This window comes from Vidua chalybeata, unplaced genomic scaffold (genome assembly GCF_026979565.1).
Source record: "Vidua chalybeata isolate OUT-0048 unplaced genomic scaffold, bVidCha1 merged haplotype W_reject_6, whole genome shotgun sequence".
Lineage (NCBI taxonomy): Eukaryota > Metazoa > Chordata > Aves > Passeriformes > Viduidae > Vidua > Vidua chalybeata.
The window spans coordinates 493,417-520,029 of record NW_026530355.1 but is presented as its reverse complement, the minus strand read 5'-3'; the positions used below and the strand labels follow the sequence as shown (position 1 = coordinate 520,029).

The 26,613-nt window shown below is 49.7% G+C and overlaps 2 protein-coding genes across 2 annotated transcripts; one reads left to right on the top strand and one right to left on the bottom strand.

Moving 5' to 3' along the window:
* The first annotated feature begins 10,411 nt into the window (after positions 1–10,411).
* On the top strand, positions 10,412–12,205 carry LOC128783279 (olfactory receptor 6M1-like). The gene has a single exon (XM_053933935.1). The coding sequence runs from the start codon at positions 10,780–10,782 to the stop codon at positions 11,779–11,781; it is 1,002 nt and encodes a 333-aa protein (XP_053789910.1). The 5' UTR covers positions 10,412–10,779; the 3' UTR covers positions 11,782–12,205.
* Positions 12,206–24,568: 12,363 nt separating this feature from the next.
* On the bottom strand, positions 24,569–26,528 carry LOC128783278 (olfactory receptor 14C36-like). The gene has a single exon (XM_053933934.1). The coding sequence runs from the start codon at positions 26,248–26,250 to the stop codon at positions 25,048–25,050; it is 1,203 nt and encodes a 400-aa protein (XP_053789909.1). The 5' UTR covers positions 26,251–26,528; the 3' UTR covers positions 24,569–25,047.
* Between the last annotated feature and the right edge of the window lie 85 nt (positions 26,529–26,613).

Here is a 26,613-nt window from a genome sequence, read left to right as displayed (position 1 = left end):
CCCTGCAGAACTGAGAAGACCATTGTGAAATCATGGAACCTCGTGGAACTAAGGCTCCATTGTTACCGTCCAAAACGAAGGAGACCATTGTGAAATCCAGGAACCTCCTAAAACCCAGGCTCCATTGTTACCCTCGAAAACCAAGGATATGATTGTGACATCATGGAACCTCGTGGAACCAAGGCTCCATTGCTACCCCTCAAAATCTAGTAGACCATTGTGACATCAAGGAACCTTGTGGAACCAAGGCTCCATTGTTACCATCCAGAACAAAGGAGACCATTTTGACATCTTTGAACCTCGTGGAACATAGGCTCCATTGTTCCCCTCCAGAACCGAGGAGACCATTGTGACATCATGAAACCTCGTGGAACCAAGGCTCCATTGCTACCCCTCAAAATCAAGTAGACCATTGTGACATCAAGGAACCTCGTGGAACCAAGGCTCCATTGCTACCATACAGAACCAAGGAGACCATTGTGACATCATGGAACCTCATGGAACCAAGCCCCCATTGTTACCGTCCAGATTTAAAGGGACCATTGTCACATCGTGGAACGTCGTGGAACCAAGGCTCCATTTTTACCATCCAGAATCCTAAGAGCATTGTGACATCATGGAAGCTCGTAGAAGCAAGGCTCCGTTGTTGCCATCCAGGACCTATAAGAGCATTGTGACATCATGGATCATCGTGGAACCAAGGTGCCATTATTACCCTCCTGAACCGAGGAGACCATTGTGACATCATGGAACCTCATGGAACTAAGGCTCCATTTTTACCGTCCAGAAAGAAGGAGACCATTGTGAAATCCAGGAACCTCGTGGAACCAAGGCTCCTTTGTTACCCTCGAAAACCAAGGATACGATTTTGACATCCTGGAACCTTGTGGAACCAAGGCTCCATTGTTACCCTCCAAAACCGAGGAGAACATTGTGACATCATGGAACCACGTGGAACTAAGGCTCCATTGTTTCCGTCCATAAACGAGGAGGCCCTTTTGACATCATGGAACCTCGTGGAACCAAGGCTCCATGGTTACCCTCCAAAACCAAGGATGCGATTGTGACATCATGGAACCTCATGGAACCAAGGCTCCATTGTTGCCCTCCAGAACCAAGGAGACCATTGTGACATCATAGAACATTGTGGAACCAAGGCTCCATCATCATATACAGAACCAAGGATACCATTGTGACATCATGGATCCTTGTGGAACCAAGGCTCCATTGTCAAGTACAGAACTAAGGATTCCATTTTCACATCATGGACCCTCGTGGAAGCAAGGCTCCATTTTTACACTGCAAAACCAAGGACACAATTGTGACATCATGGAACTTCGTGGAACCAAGGCTCCATTGTTACATTCCTGAACCAAGGAGACTACTGCGAGATCATGGAACCCCATGGAGTGCATGCTCCATTGTTATTGTCCGGATCCCAGGAGACCCTTGTGATATCATGGAAACTCATGGAGGCAGGGCTCCATCGTTACCCTCCGGAACCGAGGAGACCATTTTGATATCATGGAACATCGTGGCAGCAAGGCTGCATTGTTATCCTCCAAAACCAAGGACATCACTGCGGCATCATGGAACCTCGTGAAACTAAGGCTCCATTGTTATAATTCAGAACCGAGGAGACCATTCTGACATCATGTAACCTCGTGGAACCAAGGATCCATTATTACCCAAAAAATAAAGGAGACAATTGTGACATCATAGAACTCAGTGTAAACAAGGCTCCATTGTTACCGTCCAGAACCGAGGAGACCATTGTGACATCATGGAACCTTGTGGAACCAAGGCTCCATTGCTACCCTGAAGAACCAAGGAGACCCTTGTGACATCATGGAACCTCGTGGAACCAAGGCCCCATTGTTACCGTCTGGAACTATGGGGACCATTGTGACATCATGGAATGTCGTGGAACCAAGGCCCCATTGTTACCCTACAGAACCGAGGATACCATTGTGACATCATGTAACCTCATGGAACCGAGGTTCCATTGTTACAGTCCAGAACCAAGGAGAACCTTGTCACGTGTTGGAACATCTTGGAACTGGGACTCCATTCTTACAGTCCAGAACCAAGGAGACCATTGTGACATCATGGATCATCGTGGAACCAAAGCTCCATTGTCAAGTACGGAACCAAGGAGACCATTGTGACATCATGGAAACTCTTGGCGCAAAGGCTCCATTGTCAAGTCCAGAAGTAAGGAGACCATTGTGACATCATGGAACCTCATGGAACCAAGGCTCCATTGTTACCCTCCAAAAGCAAGGAGACCGTTGTGAAATCAAGGAATCTCGTGGAATCAAGGCTCCATTGTTAAGAGTCCAGAACCAAGGAGACAATTGTGACATCATGGAACACTTTGGAACCAAGGCTCCATTGTCAATTACAGAAGAATGGATACCATTGTGACATCATGAAACCTCGTGGAACCAAGGCTCCATTTTCTCTTAAAGAACCAAGAAGACCATTGTGACATCATGGAACCCCGTGGAACCAAGGCTCCATTGTTACCGTCCAGAAGCAAGGAGATCATTGTGACATCATGGAACCTTGTGGAATGAAGGCTCCATTGTTACCCTCCAGAAGGAAGGAGACTATTGTGACATCATGGAACCTCGTGGATTCAAGACGCCTTTGTCAAGTATGGAAACAAGGTGACCATTGTGACATCATGGAACCTCATGGAAGCAAGGCTCCATTGTGACCTTCCAAAACCAAGGAGGCCATTTTGACATCATGGAACCCTGTGGAACCAAGGCTCCATTGTTACCGTCCAGAACCTAGGAGCCTCTTCTGACATCACGGAACCTCGTGGAAGCATGGTTCCGTTGTTACCTTTCAGAACCACAGAGATTCTTGTGACATCACAGAACCTCATGGAACCAAGGTGCCATTGTTACCCTCCAGAGCCACGGAGACCCTTGTGACATCAGGGGACCTCGTGGAACCAAGGCTGCATTGCTGCCCTCCAAAACCCTGGAGAGAATTGTGTCATCACAGAACTCAGTGGAACCACGGCTCCATTATTGGAACCAAGAGACCATTGTGACATCATGGAACCTCGTGGAACCAGGGCTCCGTTTTTACCCTTCAAAACAAAGGAGACAATTGTTACAAAATAGAACTCAGTGGAACCAAGGCTGCATTGTTACCATTCAGAACCAAAAAGACCATTGTGACATCATGGAACCTTGTGGAACCAAGGCTCCATTGTTACTGTCCGGAACCGAGGAGACCATTGTGACATCATGGAACCTCGTGGAACCAAGTCTCCATTGCTGTCCTCCACAACCCAGGAGACAATTGTGACATCATAGAACTCAGTGGAACCACAGCTCCATTATTAGGTGTCGAGAGCCAAGGAGACCTTTGTGACATCATGGAACTTAGTGGAACCAAGGCTCCATTGCTACCATCCTGAACCGAGGAGATCATTGTGACATCAGGGAACCTCATGGAACCAAGGCTCCATTGTTACCCTTCAGAACCAAGGAGACCCTTGTGACATCATTGAACCTCTTGGAACCAAGGCTCCATTGTTACTGTCCAGAACCAAGGAGAGCATTGTGACATCATGGAACCTCGTGGAACCAAGGCTCCATTTTTACCCTCCAAAACCAAGGAGACAATTTTGACAAAATAGAACTCAGTGGAACCAAGGCTCCATTGTTACCCTCCAGAAACGAGGAGACCATTGGGACATCATGGAACCTCATGGAACCAAGGCTCCATTGTTACCCTTCAGAACCAAGGAGACCCTTGTGACATCATTGAACCTCTTGGAACCAAGGCTCCATTGTTACTGTCCAGAACCAAGGAGAGCATTGTGACATCATGGAAGCTCGTGGAACTAAGGATTCATTGTTTCCCTCCAAAACCAAGGAGACCCTTGTGACATCATGGAACCTCGTGGAAACAAGGCTCCATTGTTACCGTTTAGAACCAAAGAGACCCTTGTGACATCATGGAACCTCATGGAACCAAGGCTCCATTGTTACCGTCCAGAACCCAGGAGACCATTGTGACATCATAGAACTCAGTGGAACCAAGGCTTCATTATTAGTAGTCGAGAACCGAGGAGACCTATGTCCCCGGTCCCTAGAACCCCGGAAGGATTTGGTTCGACAGGAGTTCTTGCATTGCTTACCCTAGACCTTAACACCCGCCCCAAAAAATCTTGCCGCCTGATTCATCAAGGACATAGCATTGTGCTTAAAGGACTTTTAGATACGGGTGCAGATACTAGCGTCATCGATCCAGGTTATTTGGCCTGCGTCTTGGCCCACTCAGCCTGCAGCAACCACGGTGAGCGGTATTGGTGGGATGACACTTGCGAGCCGTACCCCGGTGCTGACTGTTGAGATTGAATGGAGACAGGCGTCTGCAGCACTTTCTATAACAACTTTTGCAGAAAATGCTGAATGCACACCTTGTTGTGCAAAAAGAAAACAGGGGAAGTGTAGAGAGCTTGGCAGAAGAATGGTTAAACAGCAAGGGACATGAAACTGTAAAATTGGTCAAAGTATGAGGGGCTACATGACTGCTGCAACGGTCAGCATGACCCTGGGTGTAGAAATCAGGATATGTAGAAATCAGAGTTTGCAAGAATCAGAAAACTGCTTGGTATGTAGAAATAGATAGAGAAGAACCAAAAAGTATCAATCACAAGAACAGCAAGAGCAACCGAACAAGACAGATGCGCAAATCACACAGCAACCAATCATGAGCTTGGCTTTTGCAATATGCATGAGCTAATTAACGAGTATATATAAACTTTGTAATTTGTTGCAATAAACTGAGACTTGATGATCATGATATCATGAGTCATGTCTCCCGCGGCACTTCTCCAACAACATCTTTGAACCTTTTGGAACCGAGGATTCATTGTTACCATCCTGAACCGAGGAGACCATTGTGACATCATGGAACCTCGTGGAACCAAGGCTCCATTGTTACCATCCAGAAGTAAGGAGATCCTTGTGACATCATGGAACATCTTGGAACCAAGGCTCCATTGTTACCGTCCAGGACCAAGGAGACCATTGTGACATCATGGAACCTCGTGGAACCAAGGCTTCATTGTTATTGCCCAGAACCAAGGAGACCATTGTGACATCATGGAACCTCATGGAGCGAAGGCTCCATTGTTACCCTCCAAAACCAAGGAGACCATTGTGACATCATGGAACCTCGTGAAACCAAGGATTCATGGTTACCCTCCAAAGCCAAGGAGACCATTGTGACATCATGGAACCTCGTGGAAGCATGGCTCCATTTTTACCTTTCAGAACCGCGGAGACCCTTGTGACATCATGGAACCTCGTGTAATCAAGGCTCCATTGCTACCCTCCAGAACCAAGGAGACCATTGCGACGTTATGGAAACTCGTGGATCCAAGGCTCCATTGTTACCTTCCAGAACCAAGGAGACCATTGTGACATCATGGAACCTCGTGGAACAAAGGCTCCATTGTGAAGTACGGAGCCGAGGATACCATTGTGACATCATGGAACCTTATGGAACCAAGGCTCCATTGTTACCGTTCAGGTCTGGGGAAACCATTGTGACATCATGCAACCTTGTGGAACCAGGGCTCCATCGTTACCGTCCAGATCCGAGGAGACCATTGTGACATCATCGAACGTCGTGGAACCAAGGCCCCATTGTTATCGTCCAGAACCGAGAAGACCATTGTGACACCTTGGAACCTCGTGGAACCAAGGCTCCATTGTTACCGTCCAGAACCAAGGAGATCCTTGTGACCTCATGGAACCTCATGGAACCAAGGCTCCATTGTTACCTTCCAAAACCAAGGAGACCCTTGTGACATTATGGAACCTCATGGAACCTAGGCTCCATTGTTAACAGTCGAGAATAAAGGAGACCATTGTGACATCATGGAACCTCGTGGAACCAGCGCTCCATTGCTACCATCTAAAATCTAGGAGACCATTGTGACATCATGGAACCCTGTGGACCCAAGGGTCTATTCTTTCCGTCCAGAACCAAGAAGACCATTGTGAATTCATGGAACCACGTGGAACCAAGGCTGCTGTGACACACCAAGGCCTCGTGGAACCAAGGAGAGCATTGTGGCAGTGCAGAACCAAGGAGGCCATTTTAAGAGTACAGAACCAAGGGTCCATTGTTATACAGCAGGGCCTGATGGATCCAAGGGGCCATTGTGAAACTGTGGGGCATAATGGAGTCAAGGACAGCACTGATACTGAAATGTGCTGGATAGAAACCTTCTCACACAGTTCTGAGGATTTGAAAGTAGATATTATTCATTACATACGGCATGGCAGTCATTTGGCTGATCCTACATCCATTTGAGTGCAGTGAACATCGAGTGAAGAATTTTTTGCAGACACACTGATTACATATTCATGAGCTATCCCCACTTCCTTTGACATTATTTGACATAGTTGCACCCCTTATCAGAAGTCTTTATGTGGTTCTTTGGGGTCTGTCTCTGTTGTAGATGTCGGCGAACCCAATGGGAAGAATGATGATGTCTAACTCCATTTCAGAAGGCTAAATGATTGCTTTATTATAATTATGTTATAATACATTAATATGCTATATAAAAGAGGATACTAAATACTATATGCTACTTTCTCTAACTATCATATCTAACTAACTCACAACTCGTGACCCTGTTCTCCAGAGCCCAGACACAGGTGGATCCGATTGGCTCTCAGGCCCAAACAATCCACCATGATCCAACCAAGAGCTCACTCCAGGTAAACAATTCTCCAAACACATTCCACAAGAGAAAAACATGGAGCAGAAATAGAAATTGTTTTCTCTTTCCTTTCTCTCTGTGCACCTCAATAAAAAATCCTGAGAGAGAGAGAAATGTGCTTGCCACATGTCTCCAACATCCAGTGTCCTTTTTAGATGGCTGTTCCTCAACTCCTGCTTTTGAGTAAGGGCAATATCATTCTTTTGCATAACTTCTGCTTTGTCAGCCTTGCAGAGCAGAGCTGGCATCCTGCTTGTGCTTTTCATGAGTTACATCCTTTATCTGTTTCTCCAAGGTTGTGCTGTTCTGTTCTACTGCCCTCATCAAGTCCCCCCTTTTCTTGAGACTCAGTTCCTTATGGGCACCGGTCTCTCAATATCTCTATTTTGTTTTATAGTGTAGGGCACTATAACACTGAATCGTGATGCAAGCTAAATCCATACAGCAATTATTGTGGTGACCATTATAAACAGATGTTTTAACCAAACCCAGCTGGGTAACCATGAAGGAAATTTGGCCCAGATTTCTTTAAATCCCCAGGAGGTTTCATCTTGAGCTGTGCGTTGAAAGAATTTTTAAACTATAACACTCTGTCCCAAAGTCAGTTCTTTAGCTTTCTGGATGAAGAGAAGAATAGCTGCTACTGCCCTCAGACAGCCCAGCAGCTCTGGCTGACATTGTCTGGTTGCTGTGAAAAGTAGGCACAGCCCTGCTCCAGTCCCCAGGAACTGTGACAGCACTCCCCGTGCTGGGTTTTGTCTCTCACATGGAAAAAACAGATCCAATGGGTCCATGGGGTTTGAGAGTCCCAAAAGAGGGCCCGCATGAGGGCTCGCTGGAGCTGTGAAAAGGCAGCCCATGCCACACCAGTCCAGACTATAAAGCCCTGCTGAGCTGCCTGAGCTCACACAGAGGCTTTAGCAGCAGCCCATAATTGCTGATGCACAGCTGACGTCATCCCACACCCTGAGAAATGCCTGTGACTCTCTCATTGTTCATGGCTGTGGGACTTGCCAGATTGCTTCTTTTCCTTCCTGTCCTAACCTCCTTTGTCCCTGGAGGATTTTGAATCCCAGGTAGGGTTCTGTGCTCTGGACTGTTTGTACTCTGTATCCACTTAGTCCCAGAAAATTCCACAATGCCACAGTCTGATCCCTGAACTGCTGCTGAGTTTCAGTTTCAGAGATGAATGCCATCTCCAGACTGGAACAAGACTCCAAAGAGGGTTCTGATGTTTCCATTCCTCCAGTTCTTTTGCCACTTGGTTTCCATATATCATGGGGGTATTTTTAAACTCCTGGGGTAGAACTGGCCAAGTCAGCCGGGCTCTTCTCACTGTGTTTGGACTGTCCCATTCAGAAGTAAATAGTAGTAAATTCTTGACTTTCACTACTCCAAGAGATACAGAAAAAGCCACTTTCAAATTCTACACTCTCAACCATTTTAATTTTTCACTCTAGCTTGTTAGCAAGGTACAAGGATTTGCTACGGACGGGTGTATATCTTCTACTGTCTCATGTATGGCTCTAGGATCCTGTACCAGCCACTAATCCTCTCCATTTGCCTTCTTAACTGCAAAATAAGGCTATTAAATTTGGATTCATATTCCTTCAACAGGCCTCATTTTATAAATTTTTCTTTTATAAATCTAATCTTTCTTTTCTTTTATAAATCTATCCAAGGGATAATAACCCCTTACAACTTTCTTTTCTCAAAGGGTATTGCTTCTGCCTTACTGGTCCTGCTCAGGGTTTCAATTTGTTTCTCACAGGCTCTGCTTTTCTGGGTCACTGGGGCACCTCTCCAGTCCAGACTACCAGATTTACTGCATCCTCAAGTGATACAGATGGCAGATGGATCACATCTGAAGATTGGAGTGCAAAAACAGAGGCTTCCACATAATTAGATTTTGGAGTAATAACCTGCATTTTGCCATTTTAATCTTGATTTTAGCATTCAGGTTTTCCAAGAAATTGTCCAAGGAGAGGCTTAAGTAAATGGAGTAGATACAAAAACTGGGGAGTCACCCATTGTTTTCCTAATTTAAAATCAATGGGCTGGAAAAATGGCTGAGTTTCATGATTCCCTGTTGCACCAATGATTGTTATAGAATCATTACTCACGTTTCCTTTTACTGTATTTAGCACAGAGCAACCAGCTCCTGTAGCCACTAAAAATCCTAACTCCTCATTGTTCCAGCTTAGCTGTGACCGGATGTTCTGCTGGGAAAGAATCCTCTGGTCCCCCACAGTGACCATCGGTGATGGCCACGAGAGGGGAGTTTCGTGTTGTACCTGCGGACAGTCCCTTTTCAAACGCCTCTCTTTCTTACAGTGTGCACATAGATTAACAGCAAGTCTCTTTTCTTCCTTCCTCTGCTCTTCTTTGATGAGCCCTCAGGGGAAAGATGGACTGAATTGTGGAATAACTCACTTTGGAAGAGTGTCCTTTGCAACAGAGCCTTCAACTGCATCAAATGTGGCTTCACTTACAGCTGTTCCGATTGCTTCTGATAATCCGCCTGCCCTGTGGTCTCTGGAGTGTGGAAGCATCCTATGGAATTGGAATTTGCTCTGTTTTACTCAGCTGTGCAGCAGAAGCTGCTACAGGGGGGTCTCTGAAGCAGTCAGAGCCTCCACCCAGGATGGGGATCACTGCATTTATGCACAAGAATCAACCTGGGCACAGCAGGATCTGCTCATCTCTAGGGCTGCCCCGAGTCCCCACCTGGAGAGCTCCCAAACATTTCAGTCCCACAGTTCATTTTGAAGGTGACTCATTTTTGCTCATTTTAGAGTTGGTTCATTTTGAGGGCTCTTGACTGAACTCAGTCACTTGGTTTCAAGTTGATGGCCTGTCTCAGACCAGGTTCTCCTCTGCTCTGTGTGGACAATGAGATGGGAGAGCCCTTGGGCCACCCAGGGGACCGATGACTTCAGTGCTCTGGTTGCACATGAACAGAGCTTTGTTTCACTCCTTCAGACCCTCCCTCTCCTCTTCTCCCCTGGCATTTTAAATAATCCTCTTTTCACAGTCATCTGCTCTGCTCTTCTCCATGTTGAAAAGCAAATCAAAAAACCTGAAAAGGAGAACACCAGTCTTTATTGCATATATTTTTTCTCATACATCTTTTCTTAGCTGTGTATTTTGGTTTCAAAACAGAGTAACCTAATTACTTAATTAATCAGGGATTTGAGACTTGAAAAGTGAGTTTCATCTACTCCCCTGCAGGCACCCAGGAGAATTTGTTTACTCGAGGCTCCCTCTGTAGCCAGTGGAGACAATAGAACATTTGGAGGCTGGGTACTACCAACTGGCACATAAAACAAAAATTACAAATCTCTTCCTGGCAAATCTTTTCCCTTGCTCTGCACAGGTTCATTTTGGTGCAGACAGGTGACAGCTCAGATTGTGACACTCTGTGTGCATCCATAATAAATTCCAGTCCTCATTTAGAGTACTAAAAATCCAAGTTCTACTTGGTCCCTATTCTGCCCTCCCCATTCCTTTCCTGAAGAGACAGAGAGGAAAAAGCTGTGGAAGAAAGCAGAGGGTTGCAAAAGAGATACTTGCGATTGCTTCTTTTGGAAGCAACAGTTCCTCAGGGACTCCTGGTCCAAAGGCAAATACTGAAAAGTAGAAACAAGGAAGTTCAATGCACAGATTTGGTGTAATTTCAGCGTTTAGTGTTTGTGCTGTAGATGAGAGGTGTTTGGCGCATGGGTGTGACAGATGTTTGCAGTAGGTCTGAGTGAGCTGGGAATTTCCCAGGAATGGGGGGAAATAGCCAATAGCTCCTTAGAATCCTCTGTTCTGGTGAAAGAATTCTTTGGGAGTGTTTGGAGAAGGTAGAAAGAACACAATAAAATCTCTGAGGTCTCTACCTGAAATGGGAAAGAGAACAATCAGGGTGTGAGAATTGTTTGAAGCACAATCTCTGTGCTCTATAGCAAGAGTGCAGGAAAAGAAAGCAGCAGAGAAGGAAGGATAGAAATGTTTGTCCAGACTGTGAAATGATCCCACTTGGTTTTGCCATGTTCCTGTCTCAGCAGGATGAGCTGGAATTCAGCATGGGACCAGAAAATGAAACAGCAGTTACCGAGTTCATCCTAGAGGGTTTCCCAGAGCTTGATCCGAGACTGCAGGTATTTTTCTCTCGGGTCCTTCTGCTCATGTACCTGACAACAGTGATGGGGAATGCAACCATCATTTTCCTTGTGTGTGTGGATCACCAGCTGCAAACCCCCATGTACTTTTTCATCAGCAACCTGGCCTTCCTGGAGATCTGCTTAACATCCTCCACAAACATCAAATTGTTTGTCATGCTGAGCTCTGGTCAGAACACTCACTCACGAAGCAGCTGCTTTGCCCAAAACTATTTCTATTTTGCCCTGGGCTGCACAGAGTTCATCCTGCTCGTTGTCATGTCCTTTGAGCGCTATGTTGCCATCTGCCAACCTTTGCTCCATGCGGCCATCATGAAGCCTCAGCTCTGTGTCCACCTGGTTGTTGCTGCTTGGGTCCTCGGCTTTGCCCTGCTGAGCTACCGGCTGTTCTTCCTCTCGGAGCTGTCTTTCTGTGGCTCCAAGATCCCCCATTTCCTTTGTGACAACTCCCCCTCGTTCAGACTGTCCTGCTCTGACACCAGCCTGCTTTGGAAAATAGACTCTGTCTTCTTACCGTGTGTCGTGCTGGGTTCCTTATGTTTGACTCTGGCATTTTACACCTGCATCCTTTTCTGTGTTCTGCATCTTCCAGCAGCCTCTGGGAGGAAGAAAGCTTTGACTACGTGTTCTTCCCATCTCATCACCTTCTCCATTGCCTATGGGAGCTGCATTGCTCTCTACACGTGTCCTGCAGAAGATGTTTCCTTGAGGACCAACAGAATTGTAGCTCTGCTCAACACAGTCCTGTACCCATTCTTAAATCCATTCATCTACAGCCTTCGGAACAAATCTGTGATCTTGGCCCTGAACAAATCCAATGCCAGGGCAAGAACAAAGCTTTTCCCCTAACCATGGTGCATTTCTGGAAAGCCATCCCAAGAATCTGATGTCATCTGTTGCACACTACCAGTGCCTGTGAGTGCAGCCTCCAAACAGGGCTGCCTCAGGAGACTGATGCTCCTGCTGGCTTGTGTCAGGTTAAGAGATAAGAGACTCATCTGCACACCCAGACAGGGCACCAACAATGGCAGGAGGAGAAACTCAGTTCATTCTCTGCCCTGGCTGCTCCCAGGCCCATCACTGGAGAGCCCCCAGCTCATTAAGAGCCCATCTCCAAAACAGAGAAGAGCTCAGCGGAACAGTGGCAAGTGGCAATCCAAATTACAGCTCCTGAGCAATGGACACCTTGTCCCAGCTCCTTTCCTGGGACAGCCATCAGCCCTTGTGTCCACCTTTGAAACCCCAAAGTCACTGAGAGCAGGTCACCATTTGGACTAAGGGGATTACTGCCCTGGCGTGTAGGAGACGTTTTGGGATGAAGGGGAGGAGCAGTTTTGGATAGCACAGGACTTGTGGGAAGGTGAGGGGAGGACCCCAAGCAGAGCAGTCTGTCCTGTCTTCTCATTAAACTTGAATTCTCCCCCTGTGTGAGCAAATCTCTGTTCTGCCTGAGCATGGGAGCCTGGGGGTGTGAGGGCAGCAGTTGGGGGAGGGCACCAAAGAGCCCACCTGCCAACGGTGCTGGCCACGGAGTGACCGGAGGGACTGGACTTAGGGGTCTGGGGGTGTGGGGTGTGTCTGGTCCGCACCAGCACCTGGAATGTGGCTGTGGGCTCAGGGCTCAGATGCCCAAATGCCTCAGCTCTGAGACTGGAATCCAGGGGAAGCTGCTGAGCAGACGAGTGTCCGAGCACAGCTGTGCAGGGATCCGTGCACAGGTATGACTATGGAATGGGACAGACTGGACCAGGATAGTCCCGCTGGGAATGATCTGCAGTTCAGAGCAGAATGAGGGTCTGGTCCAACTGCCTGACCCCTCCAGGGTCACCAAAAGTTAAAGCAGGCATTAGGGCACTGTCCAAATGCCTCTTAAACACGGACAGGCTTGGGGCATCAGCCACCTCTCCAGGGAGCCTGTTCCAGTGCTTGACCACCCTCTCAGTGAAGAAACCCTTTCTCCTGTCCAGTCTAAAGCATCCCGGTACAGCTTTGAACCCTTCTCAGATGTTCCAACACTAGATATCAGGGAGAAGAGAAAGGGAAATGCAGGGCAGAGCCGGGGGCAGCGAGATGGGAGTGTGCAGCCTGCAGGGACACAGCAGCAGCTGTGGGACATGCAGGACAAGCTGTGCTGGACATGGCCAAGGGCCCTGGCAGGGCTGGCAGTGCCCAGGAGAAGCCCAGTCTGGGTGCCCCGGGGCACAGCAGGGTCTGTGCCACTGAGGGCTGTGAGGAGACACCTTGTCCTGAGGCCCTGGGGCCTCCTGGCACAGCCCCAGCCAGGCTGGCCACTGTCAGCCCCTTGTCCTGCCCTCAGCATCCCCCCCTAGCCCACATCCCAGTGGCCTCAAGGATCTGCTGGAAGGAGTCCCTGGGGAGCCTTGCTCAGGAATGGCCCTGGGGGCTCCACAATGCTCCCAGGGACTGCAGGTTTTTCAAAGGACTTTGGCTTTGGCTTTTGCCTTGGAGTCTCTGAGAGCTTTGTGCAATCATGGCCTCCAATTATCTGCTGTAATTAGTCCCTGGAGAGGCTTTGTCAGGAACAGCACTCAGTGGGGCTCATGAATGCTTCAAGGTACTTCAGTTCTTTTAAGGTACTTGGTGTTTCCCTTTGGATACAGACTCTCTGAGAGGTTTGTGCAATCGTGGCCCCAATTATCTGCTTTAACGAGTCCCTTGAGAGCTTTGTATTGACTCTCAGTGGGGCTCAATAATGCTTTGAGATACTCAAGATTTTTAAGGTACCTTGGATTTCCCTTTCCACGCTGAGAGGTTTTTGTGCCATTTTGAATCTCTTGAGAGGTTTTTGTGCCATCCTGGCCTCCAGTTCTCTCCTCCAAGGGGTCCATGAGGAGCCTGTGTTAGGGATGGACCTCAGTGGATCCCATTTATGCTTTGAGACCCTTTGGGGTTTTCATCTGACTTGGACTCCTGGAAAGGTTTGTGCAATCTCCTCTCGGGCCCTGAGGTTCCAGGGCTCAGCTCCAAATGCACCACGGGGCTCATTAGGATCAAGCAAGTCCTGACAAACCTTGGCTGTGCCTAGATTTCCCTCTGGCCTAGGGCAGTTCATCAGTAAGCTTTCCTACTGCAATTATGGAGAAATGTTTCAAAGAGCTTCTAAAAAAGCCACATTCCTGTTATAAAGGATGCATTTTATTCCTGTTCTTTTGTGAGAAGATATGACTACAGCATTCTGTGACTGATATTGATCCAGGGTCTTTCCTAACGAGGTCTGGCCTGCTCAGAGAAGCTGTGCCTTGAGATGTGACCCAGTGGGGACAACTTTGCTCCACATTCCCCAAGCCCATCCTGTCTCTCCTCACTCACCCGAGACCTGCTTTGCTCAGAGAAGTGGCTGTGCACAGCCAAAGAGGGGTTTTCTTCTTCTTTTTCAAGCAATAGAAAACTCCTGAGTTTCCCCACTGAAAACAGACACCCTCCTCCAAGGCTGTGCCAAGCCCAAGGTGCCTCCAAGGTGGTTCCCCTTCCCCAAGGCAGAACCATGCAAGGAATGATTTAGACACGCAGGAATTTCTGCAATAAACACAAATGCAGAGTTGGCTCAGGGCAGAATTTGACCAGCTCCTGGAGGCCAGAGCAGCTTGGAAGTCCAAAGCATCCAGTGGGTTGTTGGGAGGTGTGGGAGTGACCCAAGAGTGAGGAAAGGGAAGTGCAGAGAGCCCTGGAAGTGCTTCTGTGCAGACAGGCTGTGGGGAAGGGCACTGCAGAGCTGCCCTGGGCCAGCTGTGAGGGTGGATCATCATGCCAACCTGCCCTGGGCCAGTGCAAGGGGCTGTGGCCATGGTCACTGCACTGACCCCACGGTGCCAGCACATTGCTCAGGGCTGCTCTCACTGCCCAGAGCCAGAGGGGATCCCGTGCTGGGGCCTTGTGCCACGGCCACCTGCCCTGTGCCGCGCTGGCCGCTCAGGCGCCACGGAACCAGCAGCAAAGGGCAGTGCCAGGGCCAAAGGCCAGCCAGACAGAAAGGGGCCGTGCTGGGCACTGTTTCCATGGCAGCCCTCACTGGCTGTGACACCTGGGTCACCTGTGCTGGCACTTGCCATGGAAACCCCTGGCAGGCACTGATGGCACAGACACTGGCACTCAGACACTGCTGGGCCGGGTGCTGAGCACAGGGCTGAGCACACAGAGATGGTTTTGTTCTTGCTGAGCTCCCACTGAGCCAAGCCCTGTCCTGCCCCTCGTCCGGCCACACTGGGGAGGGGCTGGGGCTGTGGGGAGCTTGGCAGGGGACACAGCCAGCACAGGTGACCCCAACTGAGCCCGGGGATACCCCAGACCATCGGACATCCTGCTCTGTGTATAAAGTGGGGGAACAAGGAGGAAGGGGGGACATTTGGAGTGAGGGTTTTTGTCATCCCAGGTAACACTTGGCAGGATGGGGCCATGTTTCACCAGAGAGCAGGGTCAGCAACAAAGACACAGACACCAACCTAAGAAATTTATATCATGCAAAACAGCAAAGAATCACAAAAGGATAAGCTCAGCAAAGCACATTGTCATTAGCAAAGTATTACAAAAGGAGCAGCTCAGCAATGCACCCACCCATCACTACCCAAGATTGCCTGCAGTGATGAAGAAAGATTCAGCCCCAGTCACCCTCAGGCTTTGCCATCCCCCAGATCCAACCTCTCTGTAAGAGGGCCCAGCTTTTACACTGTTAAACAAACAAGCTGACATCACTGCTAGTGTGGGAACTTGTGGTTTCATTCTTCTGTTTGCTTTCTCCCAAAGCCTGGCCAGGACTCAAGGAGGAACCAAGGGAGGTGACTTTGATCCTACAGCCCCAAACAAAGCCAGATGGGGCCTTGTCCTGCTTCTAAATACAGGAAGAAAAATACGTCTTTCAGAAAGGAACAGATACACAGATCCTATTGCTAATAAGACTTTGTTAATGAGCGGGCACAAATATAGCATTTGGTTTAAAGGTTCATGTGGAGCTCAGCTTTGGCCCAGGGCCTGTTCTTCAGGCCTCAGTCAGGGCCTGGTGCTCAGGCCTTGGAACTTCAATCAGTGCTTTGATCTATAGAGGAGGTACAAGGTTCATAACAACTCTTTGGATAACAGAGCTTAGATTTAGGTGTTATGCATAAAGGTAGTGCCTCTTCTTCTTCAATTAAGTGCTGTTCAAATTCATTACTCAGAGCTATCATTTGATTCCTTTTAAAACATGCCTAGTTAGATGCTATTCTCTCTTCTTTATCAAATGCCCCTTTTTTTCTTGAGACTGTGTCTCTTTTTAGACAAGTCTCCATTTCCAGCATGAAGTGTCACAACAACTCGAATACAGAATCATAACACACCAAGTGCTCACACTGCAAGGATCACAGTGACTGCATGAATTCATTTCACAGCAGCCTCCAACTTAGAAGCCAATCCCACCATGAAGAATTTTCTTCTTGCTGCCACTCTTCTACTGATTGTTCTATTGAGGCCATTCCTGATTGTTGGACCTCAAACCCAGCACTTATAGACATTCCTGCAACATTCCTGTCCCATGGTAGCACAGGTTCCTCCTTGGCCAGCAAGCAGATAGTCCAAGGCCATGCAGTTCTGTAGAGCCCTATTCGTGTTTGTTGGAGCTCACGGGATGTGCTCTTGGATATTTTCACAGGAGCATCTGCTATTTCTTCTAATAGTTGATTTAGCTCATTCATGCAAACTCCACAGGACGAGGCAGTGCACGTGGGGCACAGGGTGAACCAGATCCTTTTGCTTTCTGAAACCCACGGCACTCCCTGGGGGGAAAGTGTTCTCTTGGCCCCAGCTCTTCCTGGTGGTTGTTGCTGAAGGACCCGAAATGGTGGCCCTGCAGCTGGGAGTGGTGTGACACTGACACTGACCAGCTCCGGCACTCCGAGTTCTACTGGCATTGGGAGTGATGGTAAAGCAGAGAAATCCTCTCACACCGTGGCCTCTAGAACTAGAACAGGGTTTGGTTTCTCCGGAAGGGAAATCCTAGTGAATCCTGTCAAACTGATCCTTGTATCCCTGTGTTCCACAGCAGTTTCCTGTAACTGTCCCTGCTCTGACTCCATTACCAGGCAGAGCCCATGGACAGAGTTCTGGCCACCCCACAGGGTGGGCCCTCCAAGGGAACCCCATTCCTCCCAACTGCAGCTGAGAACACACCCAGCCATCAGTGACATTGAGTACTTTGGCTACTTTGAGCTTTAAATTTTCAAAACAGTTTCCATGACTAATCCTTGGTGAACCTCTAGAGGTGTTTGTGGCAAAGATTCTGGCTGACTCTCAACGTACAACTTACAGATATCAGCAGTACTTCAGTGACAAGGTTAATCATTCTTTTTCCTCAATCTCATGCAGGATAAGGACAATAATTCTGTTGTCCATGAAGCTGGCATCATTTTAATTCCAGAGTAATGCCCCCGAGGTCCTTTGCTTGTCCATTGGGGCAAACAGAGAGATTTGGTCTGGCAGGATGTGTAAAACAATCTCCTGTAATATCTACTTGTTCTCACACAGAGCACTTGGCTGCAGGGACACATTCCCATCGTTTCTGCCCAGGTTTCAGGATTCAACCAGTGCTGTCTTTCCCAGGAGCTGTCCCTTCAGCTGCCTCGGGAGGGCCTTTTGGCCTCTGGACCCACACTCTGGTTCCATTCTTAGCACTGCTGGATCCAAACCCTTTATCTCCACCAACAGCAGTGATTTGAGGTGGATCTCCTTTTTCCCAATTGTTTTTAAAACTGACAAGATCAATAATTGTGCTACCATGTTGTGGGTTTGAATAATCCAATCTTGTTCACTATTGTTTAACCAATTTCCTTCAATTTCTCCTTGAAAATCTGCATCAGTTCCTCCTCCCATGACATGAGCACTTTGCAAGGCCAAGCTCCAGTGAGCAGTTATCAAACCAAATTGTCCTGGAGGAATCTGGATTCCTGTTCCTGTCTTGTTAACTCTCATTTGCTTCTGATTTATCCTAACTAATTGCAATGCATGAAGGTCCAGCCCTGCAGCCTCTGGGCTGGCCCTGCCAGGGCCATCACACCCAGAACAATTTCCCAGGCAGTCCAAGTCTCACTGTCCATGGCTGTATTTGCAAATTGGGAGCAGCTGTGCACAGCCAGGGGGTTTCCATTTCCCCAGGGGGCCATTGCTAAGGGCATGGAGCACATCTGGGAGATGGCTTCTCCATGGGGACAGGTTCCCATCTCCTGCTTTTGTCAACTGCTCTTTTAGCAATCCCTTCACCCGTTCAACCAATCCTGCAGCTTGGGGATTGTCTGGGACATGAAAAACCCAGCAGTCTTAATCACTTTATTTCTCACAGTAATAGAAAAAGCATTCTGCATCACAGTATCAGCAAATCCTATAAAAACAGCCAATTTCATCCCTTCCTCCTTTCTTCACTGTACACAATTCACAAAGTTTACCACTGACAGCTGGGTCTTGGCCAGTCCTTTTCTGTGGGGTATTCAGTGTCACAGTGAGCAGTCAAAGCTGTCAAATTAGTATTGTCAGCATTATTTCACATTATCAATTTTAAATTATACAGATATGAATACAGATAATTGGGTTATATTATATATAGCTATTATTATTATTATTATTATTATTATTATTATTATATCATTTGAACAAATGAACCTGAGTTCATGATTTAAACCTTCTTCTGTCACTCCATGTGGGAGTATTCTAACAACAGTTTTTCCTTCTGTTGGTGCTGTTTCCAATGTGCTGTTAACAAAATCCATCTCCGTCTTCCCAAACCCACAAGATCTTTTCCTTTTCCCATATGCAATTTTTGGATGCATTTTAAGACATCCAGGAGTTTAGCCTCTTTTAACCAACTGCCCCACTGCTCACACGGTGCTCTGACCTCAGCCCACTCCAGAGCCAGGGAACTCCAGGGAAGGGCTTCTCATCTGGGAATTCCTGATGGGACTGATTCCTCACATCTACATTTAAAAAGTGACATTTTGTTGTGATCTGGCCAGACTGTGCCAGTTTTGTTTTACCAGTGGGCAGGGTCAGCACCAAAGACACAGACACCAACTGAAGGAATCAGTATCAGCTACTGTAGCTCAAAGCAGCAAAGAATCACAAAAGGAGCAGCTGAGCAATGCACCCAGCCATCACCACCAAAGATTGCAGCAGTGATTGAGAAAGATCCAGCCCCAGTTACCCTCAGGCTTTACCATCCCCCAGATCCACACAGCAGCTGGGGAAGCTGTCACAGCCAAGGGCTGCAGAGCCACTCCCGGACTCTGGCAATTCCTGCAGGTGCCTCCAGCCACAGGTGAGGCTCCAGCCTCGCTGTGAGAGGGCCCAGCTCTGACAGTGCCGAATGAACAAACTGACAGCACTTCTGGTGCAGGGACATTTGGTTTCATTCTCCTCTTGGGTTCCTCCCAAAGCCTGGCCAGGGCCCAAGAGGAACCAAGGGAGGTGACTTTGACCATACAGCCCCAGACAAGGCCAGATGTCAGATTTCATGGCCTTGTCCTGCTTCTAAACACAGAAAGGTCAATACATGTTTCACTAATGAGTGGATACATCTATCACAGCACTAATGACCATGCATATTTCATTAATGAGCAGATACAAAGACAACCTTTGTTGGCCTGGGGTGACAGGGACAGAGACACTGCCTAGGGAATGGCCTGGGGTGACAGGGACAGAGACACTGCCTAGGGAATGGCCTGGGGTGACAGGGGCAGGGGCAACCCCCCCAAGCCCCTCCCAAGCATCTCCCAGGGCGAGAGGCACAAAGACCCCTTGAGCATCCCCTGGGCACTGGACAAAATAAACTCGGCAGAAATCAAACTTAAGCCTACATAAAGTGCCTTGAGGAATATTTGCTCTTCCCACAAGTCACTTGTGATGGAAACGCAGACAAATCCCAAACATGAAGAAATCGACAATAGAAGCAATTCTGTGGCAATTCCAAATTTCATCGGTTCCTGCACAGCTCCAGCTCAGCTGCTGGCAGGTTCCGAGAAAAGAAAAGTGGAAATTCGGCCCAATACAGATTATTAAAGGGAAGGGAAAGCTCAGTGTATCTGTCAAAAAGGTGACAGGGACAAAGAAAATAATGATTCTCACATTTGGCAAAGCCCCCAAGCCTGTGAATTTGGGAGTTATTTGGGAATTTAGCTACTTGAGCTGGGCTTCTTGTTGGACTTGATTAGCCTTGTTTTCCTCACCTTGTGGTGAATGATCCTTGTCAGTCTTGCTGATATCATTTGCTCCCTTTCCTCCAGTGATTTGAACAGGTTGTCTGATTTGGACGTGGAGGCGGGGCTCACACGCTGCAGGAGGAGGAGGAGGAGGAGGAGGAGGAGGAGGAGGAGGAGGAGGAGGAGGAGGCTCCCTCTGTGCAGAAGCAGAAGAAAACTTCTGAGCCACGGACAAAGGCTCTGCCCCCGCCTTTTTGCGGGGGGGCACCTGCAGCAAAGACTGGATTATTGGAAAAGGGGTCCATTTCTGGACTATCGGAAGAAGCTCTAATTAAACTCTCATGGCCTGGGGTGACAGGGACAGGGGCACCCCTTGGGGTGGCTATTGGGGTCATTTGTGGTGCTGGGAGGGGGTTTGGGTTGGGGGTTAGGGTGACTGGGAGTCATTGGGATCATACTGGGAGCGACTGGAACCACAGCAATGGCCTGGGCTGGGTGATGTGGGGCCTCAGGGAGCGCAGGGAGCACTGTGACCCTGCGGGGCCCGATGGAACCAAGGGGACATTGTGACACTTGAGGGCCCGGCCTGGCCGTGGGGTGTTTTGGGAGCCCCGGGGTGCCCAGGGCAGCAGAGCAGAGCCCCTGGCTCAGGGGCAGCAGCTCCCCGGGACACCCTGGGCGGGCGGGTGGCAGGGGATGCCCGGGGAGAAGAGGAAGCCAAGGCCCAGCGCCCCAAGGGCGGCACCGGCTGAGGGACGGGGCAGGAGGGAGAGGCCGCTGCTGGGACTGTGCTGGGGCTGCCCAGCAATGAGCCAAGGTTCTGTGACATCACTGGGGCTGTGTGACATCACAGGGGGCTGTGTGACATCACAGGGGAATATGTGACATAGTAGAGTTGGCTTTGTCACATCACAGGGGGCTGTGTGACATCACAGAACTGGCTGTGGGACATCCCAGACTGGCCAGTGACATCACAGGGGCGGTGTGACATCATGGGGTGGCCGTGTGACATCACAGGGACTGTGTGACATCAGAGGAGGATGTGCAGCATCACAGGAGGCTGTGTGAAATCACAGGGGGCTGTGTGACATCACAGCAGCTGTATGAGGTCACTGGGGAGGTCACTCTACCCTGACCTCTCCTCACAGTTTTATTGTTTGGAGCTCCTGAGAATCTCTTGTTGGTATTTCTCCAGTGAGTCCAACTCCGAGGACACAAATAATTGTAATTCCTTTCAAATGTCTCCTTGAAAGAGTTTTTTAGTGGATGGGGGTCAGGGCTTGTCTGTCCTGCTTGGCACAGCCCAGGCAGAATTTCACAGCCCCATTCCACGCTCCATTTCCCAGCTGGAGCCGCTGGTGCCTCTGAGTTCTGCTGCCCCAGCCCCAGGGACGCTCTCCTTGTCTGCCCATTCCCCCACGGTCTCTGGGCAGGGATGGCCTCAGTGGGGGCTGCTGACATCCTCAGCACCTTGGAGGCTGCTGCTGAATTTTACTGCTCCAGAGGCTTGTTCAGCTTTCAGATTTCAGAAGCCTATTCCAAGTGAATACAATATATTAAAAAAAAGAGAGAAAATATGTTTTAGGTCCTGTTTAGTTTTTTTTCCCTGTTAATACATTGATAAGTGCATTCTCCAATTGGCACTGAATCCAAGTACCTTCTCATGCAGTTTGAATAGATATGAAAATCAAGACCCTTTATGGCTGACAATCAATCAGACTCTGTCCCTACCCCTACCCCACCATTTCCCCCATCCAAGCCCTGGCACTCAGAGCAGCCTTGTGCAAATCTGAGCTCCCTCCAGCCCAGGCTGCACCTGCAGCTTTCAGCTCCTTGGCTCCAACTCCCACCTGCTTTCCCTGGACAAGGAGCTGTCCGAGACACAGAGGGATGTTCATTTATTGCCAGTCAACAAAGCCGCGGGAAGGCACAGCTCCATCAAATGCAAAAGACATTCCTCTGCTGGCTATTAACTCCACTGTGCACAGCAGACAGTCTCAGAGCAATGGAAAACACCTTCTGTGCCCAGCACAGATCCCAAGGTGCCCCCAAACCCTCCCTGCCCCAGTTCTGCCCAGATTTGCTCTTTGCACACACGAGTCACAGGCTGAAGTTAGGAGCTCCCTCCATGGCCAGAGGGAGGAAAAGAGGGAAAGTGGATGAAGAGCTCTCCTGTGCAGAGCCAAGGTCCAAGTGCCCCTGCAGTGGGAACCACAACTCATCAGGTTTGTGTCCTTTGGGCTCAGGGTCTGGTGACACTCAGAGGCACAGAAAGGTTTCTTGCCAACAAACACAGGTTGAACATTTGAACAGTTTAATAACCATCCCAGCTCTTCCCTCAGCTCTCTGGGATGTCCCAGCAGCATCTGACATGTCCCCCATCCCCAAGGGATTTCTGTACAGGAACAGTTTTAGACAAAGACATAAGAAAAGGTAATTCTGTAATAGATATAAACACAATGAGGATGTTGTCTAATGTGATATTTATTTGAACTTCAGAAAGATCGGACAACTCCCTGAAGCTCAAAGCATGAAACCAGTCAGTGGAGAGGCACTTGAATGACCAGAAAGCATCTGGAGGAGGAAATCTGGGAGCAGCAGGAAGTACATAGATCCAGCTGGTCTAGTGAAGAGACGGCCTTAGACATGGCCATTTAAACAGGAGAGCGGGAAACACCCGAAGGAAGAGGGAGAGGAAATAATAAACAGAATATTGGCGACACAATTAGAAGGCAAGATCAGTATTTTTCCTCTTGCCATTAGTACACCTCCAGGAAATTCCTGTTCCTGATGGGAAAACTTTGCCATTTCTTAAAAGTACTCAAGTGACACAGATAATAAAAATATGCTTGTATATTATGAAATGTACAGGTACTAACACCTGTGCCCCTTTCCAGGCAGTCATCAGTTGTGTGCCCATGAAAAGGCAGTGCCACTTGTGCCCTGAGGTGCCCAGCTGGGATTGGATCTCTCAGAGAAGAGCTGAGGGAGAGCAGAGCACCTTGCCAGCTGCAGGTCCCTGCCAGCCTCGCAGGGTTCCTCTGCCATCAACATCTGCTCTGCTCCAGGCTGAAACAGGGCCCAGCACGGTGCCAGGATCATCAGAGAGCTGAGGTGTGTGCTGGAATTCCATGCCCTCCCCATGGCGCAGCAGCCCTGCATTTCCCTGCTCCAGCCTTGGTCTCCAGCACAGCCATGGAGGCTCTTTGGGCTCCTGAGTGTTCCTGCAGCCCCCAAGGGCAGCCGAGCTCTGCCTTTGGCACAGTCAGCCCTGGCCAGCGCAGGCCACGCTCAGCAATTCCTTGTCTGTGCCCGGCCTTGCTGCCAGCCCCGGCAGCGGCTGCGTGGCCCCTTGGTGGCCCTGTGCTGGCCCAGCCATGGTGCCACAGCCCCTGTGCAGGCCCAGCCCAGGACAGGAGCATTGCGGCTGGGAACGGCCCCTGTGCCGTGGTGCCCACGGCAGCCTTGGGGCTCTGTGCCCCATGGCCTCCCTGCTGGGCAGCCTCTGCCAGCTCCTGCCCAGCCCGTGGCACCTGTGGGGCTGCACAGACAGCCCTGCCCCGGGCTCTGCCGGCCTCTGGGCCAGCAGAGAGGCCGGCCAGGGCTGGCCATGGCCGGGAACAGGCCCTGAGCCCCGCAGGAGGATGGAGCTGGGCCACAGCCAAACTCAGCCCAGGCCAAAGCTGGGCTCAGCAGCCAGGGCTGCCAAGGGCTGGGGACAGAGGCTGGCTCTGACAAATGTCCTGGGCCCCCTCCCTGCTGTGTCCCTGCCCCCAAGGGCACAGAGCAGCCTCCTCTCTCGGGCACTTGCCTGTTTTCAATGCCTTGCACAGGCGCTGGCCCTGCCCCACAAGGCCTGGGCTGAGTCCTGCCCCTGCACGCTCAGCCAGGCTGAGATGGACACTGATGGTTTCTGGGCCGGGCTCTCGGGGCCCAGCCCAGCTCCCTGCAAGCTCTGCCAGCTGCCCTGAGCTCTGTGCAGCACCAAGGGCCTCTCCCCAGCACAGCCCAGCCGGCTCTGGCCCCACAGCTCTGCTCAGGCCAGGCTGCTCTGGCCACTGGCCCCACGGCCTCAGCCCCTGGCAAGGGCACAGCAGCAGCTGCAGCTCAGCCAGGACTCAGCCCCACCATGGGGGAAGGGGCTTGGCCAAGGGAAAGGAGGCTCCTTGGGTGCCCTGCTCCCCTCGGCCTCAGGTGCTGAGAGCTCTGCAGCCCCTGCTGCCATCCCATCTGCCCAGGCCAGCACAAGAGCCCCGGCCTTGGGGCCCTCCAGAGCTGCTCCTGCTCCAGGCCCAGGGCCCATCCCAGAGCTGGGGCAGCCACAAAGCTGTGCCCATTTCTGTTCATTCCTGCTCTGATGGCAATAGTACAAAAATTTTTAAAAGTTGTGGAATATTCATTTATTTCACCTAAATACAATGCGAGACTCCCTGCCTACACGATGTTTCTGGGTCACACAAGAAGGAGGGATAATTGAGATTAAGAGTGTAAATAATAGCATTTCTTCTAATATAACAGAATCAAAAGCAGAAAAAAAATTAAAATCTACATAAGGGCAGATTTGGCCTCTCATGACATACACTGAAAGTTGCTGTCAGAGGAAAGCAGGCATTCTGTGGCTTCTTCTGGTGGGTTACCTCCACTGGAGTCCACGTGCCTACCAAGCCGTGCTAGCACTCCCCTCTTTGGCTGGGCAGGGGAGAGAAAATAATATGGGAAAGAAATCGTAGATTGAGGTAAGGCAGTTTTCTGTAGCAAAAGAGGAAGTTTTTACATGCACCAGCAATGAGAAAAAACCCAATAATTTTATTCTCTCCTTCCCGTCAGCAAGTGATGTTCAGCCACTTCCCAGGAAGCAGAACTTCAGCAGGCAGAGTGGTTGATCAGGAAGGCAAACACTGTAGATAGGAAATGCCCCCTATTCCTCCTCCTTCCTTAGCTTTTACACCAGAACTAATGCCATACAGCCTGGAATATCCATTTGGTTAATTTGGGTCGCTGGCCTGGTGTCCCTTGCCAGGATCTGACCCACTCGCAGCCCCTTGATGGAGGGAGAATGCTGAGACACAGCAGGAGCCAAACCAGGGGTGTGTTTCCGGCTCCTTTCTGGCTCCCAATGCAAAGCACTGTGAGGGCTGTTATGGGACAGTGAAAAGTCTGAAAAGCATCCAGTCACAGCTTTCCTGAGAGATTTCTTGAGCTCCTGGTTCCTCAGGCTGTAGATGAGGGGGTTCAGGGCGGGAGGCACCACCGAGTACAGAACTGACAGGGCCAGATCCAGGGATGGGGAGGAGATGGAGGGGGGCTTCAGGTAGGCAAATGTGTCAGTGCTGATAAACAGGGAGACGACGGCCAGGTGAGGGAGGCAGGTGGAAAAGGCTTTGTGCCGCCCCTGCTCAAAGGGGATCCTCAGCACAGCCCTGAAGATCTGCACATAGGAGAAAACCATGAACGCCAAACAGCCAAAGCCAAAAAAGAAAGTGACTACAAGAAGCCCAAATTCCCTTAAGCTAGAGTGTGAGCAGGAGAGCTTGAGGATGTGTGGGATTTCACAGAAGAACTGGCCCAGGGCATTGCCATGGCACAGAGGCAGGGAAAATGTGTTGGCTGTGTGCAGCAGAGCATTGAGAAAGGCACTGGCCCAGGCAGCTGCTGCCATGTGGGCACAAGCTCTGCTGCCCAGAAGGGTCCCGTAGTGCAGGGGTTTGCAGATGGACACGTAGCGGTCGTAGCACATGATGGTGAGAAATGCAAATTCTGATGCAATGAAAAAGGCAAAGAAAAATACCTGTGCAGCACATCCTGAGTAGGAGATGGTGCTGGTGTCCCAGAGGGAATTGTGCATGGCTTTGGGGACAGTGGTGCAGATGGAGCCCAGGTGGCTGAGGGCCAGGTTGAGCAGGAAGAAGAACATGGGCGTGTGCAGGTGGTGGCCGCAGGCTCCGGCGCTGATGATGAGGCCGTTGCCCAGGAGGGCAGCCAGGGAGATGCCCAGCAAGAGGCAGAAGTGCAGGAGCTGCAGCTGCCGCGTCTCTGCCAGTGCCAGCAGGAGGAAGTGGCTGATGGAGCTGCTGTTGGACATTTCTTCACTCTGGGAGTCATGGACTATTGAAAGAAGATATTGACAAGCCGGGAAAGATTTCATTGTGTCATTCCTAGGCTTTTTTATTGGGAATCCCCTCAAAAAAACTTCTCTTTTTTGGCTGAACTTTGCTCAGCCTTTTTTTTTTGAGCTCAGGTTTGTGCTGCTGCCTCATCTTCGACACTGCTCTCAGCCTGAATCCTGGGGAGCCCAGAGGGAAAACAGGGCTCCCTGTGCCCCAGTGCAGTGAGACCTGCTGGTCCCACACAGATGCCCTTTGCTCATTTCACCTTCCTCTACTTCAGGGTGATTCCACTTCCAACGTGCCTTGGATTAAATAAAGTGGCCTTTTTTGAAGACTTCAGTTTCATTTCAGCATCTCTAATTTTTTCTACATTTCCCTGTGCAACTGGAAATGGAGGGATA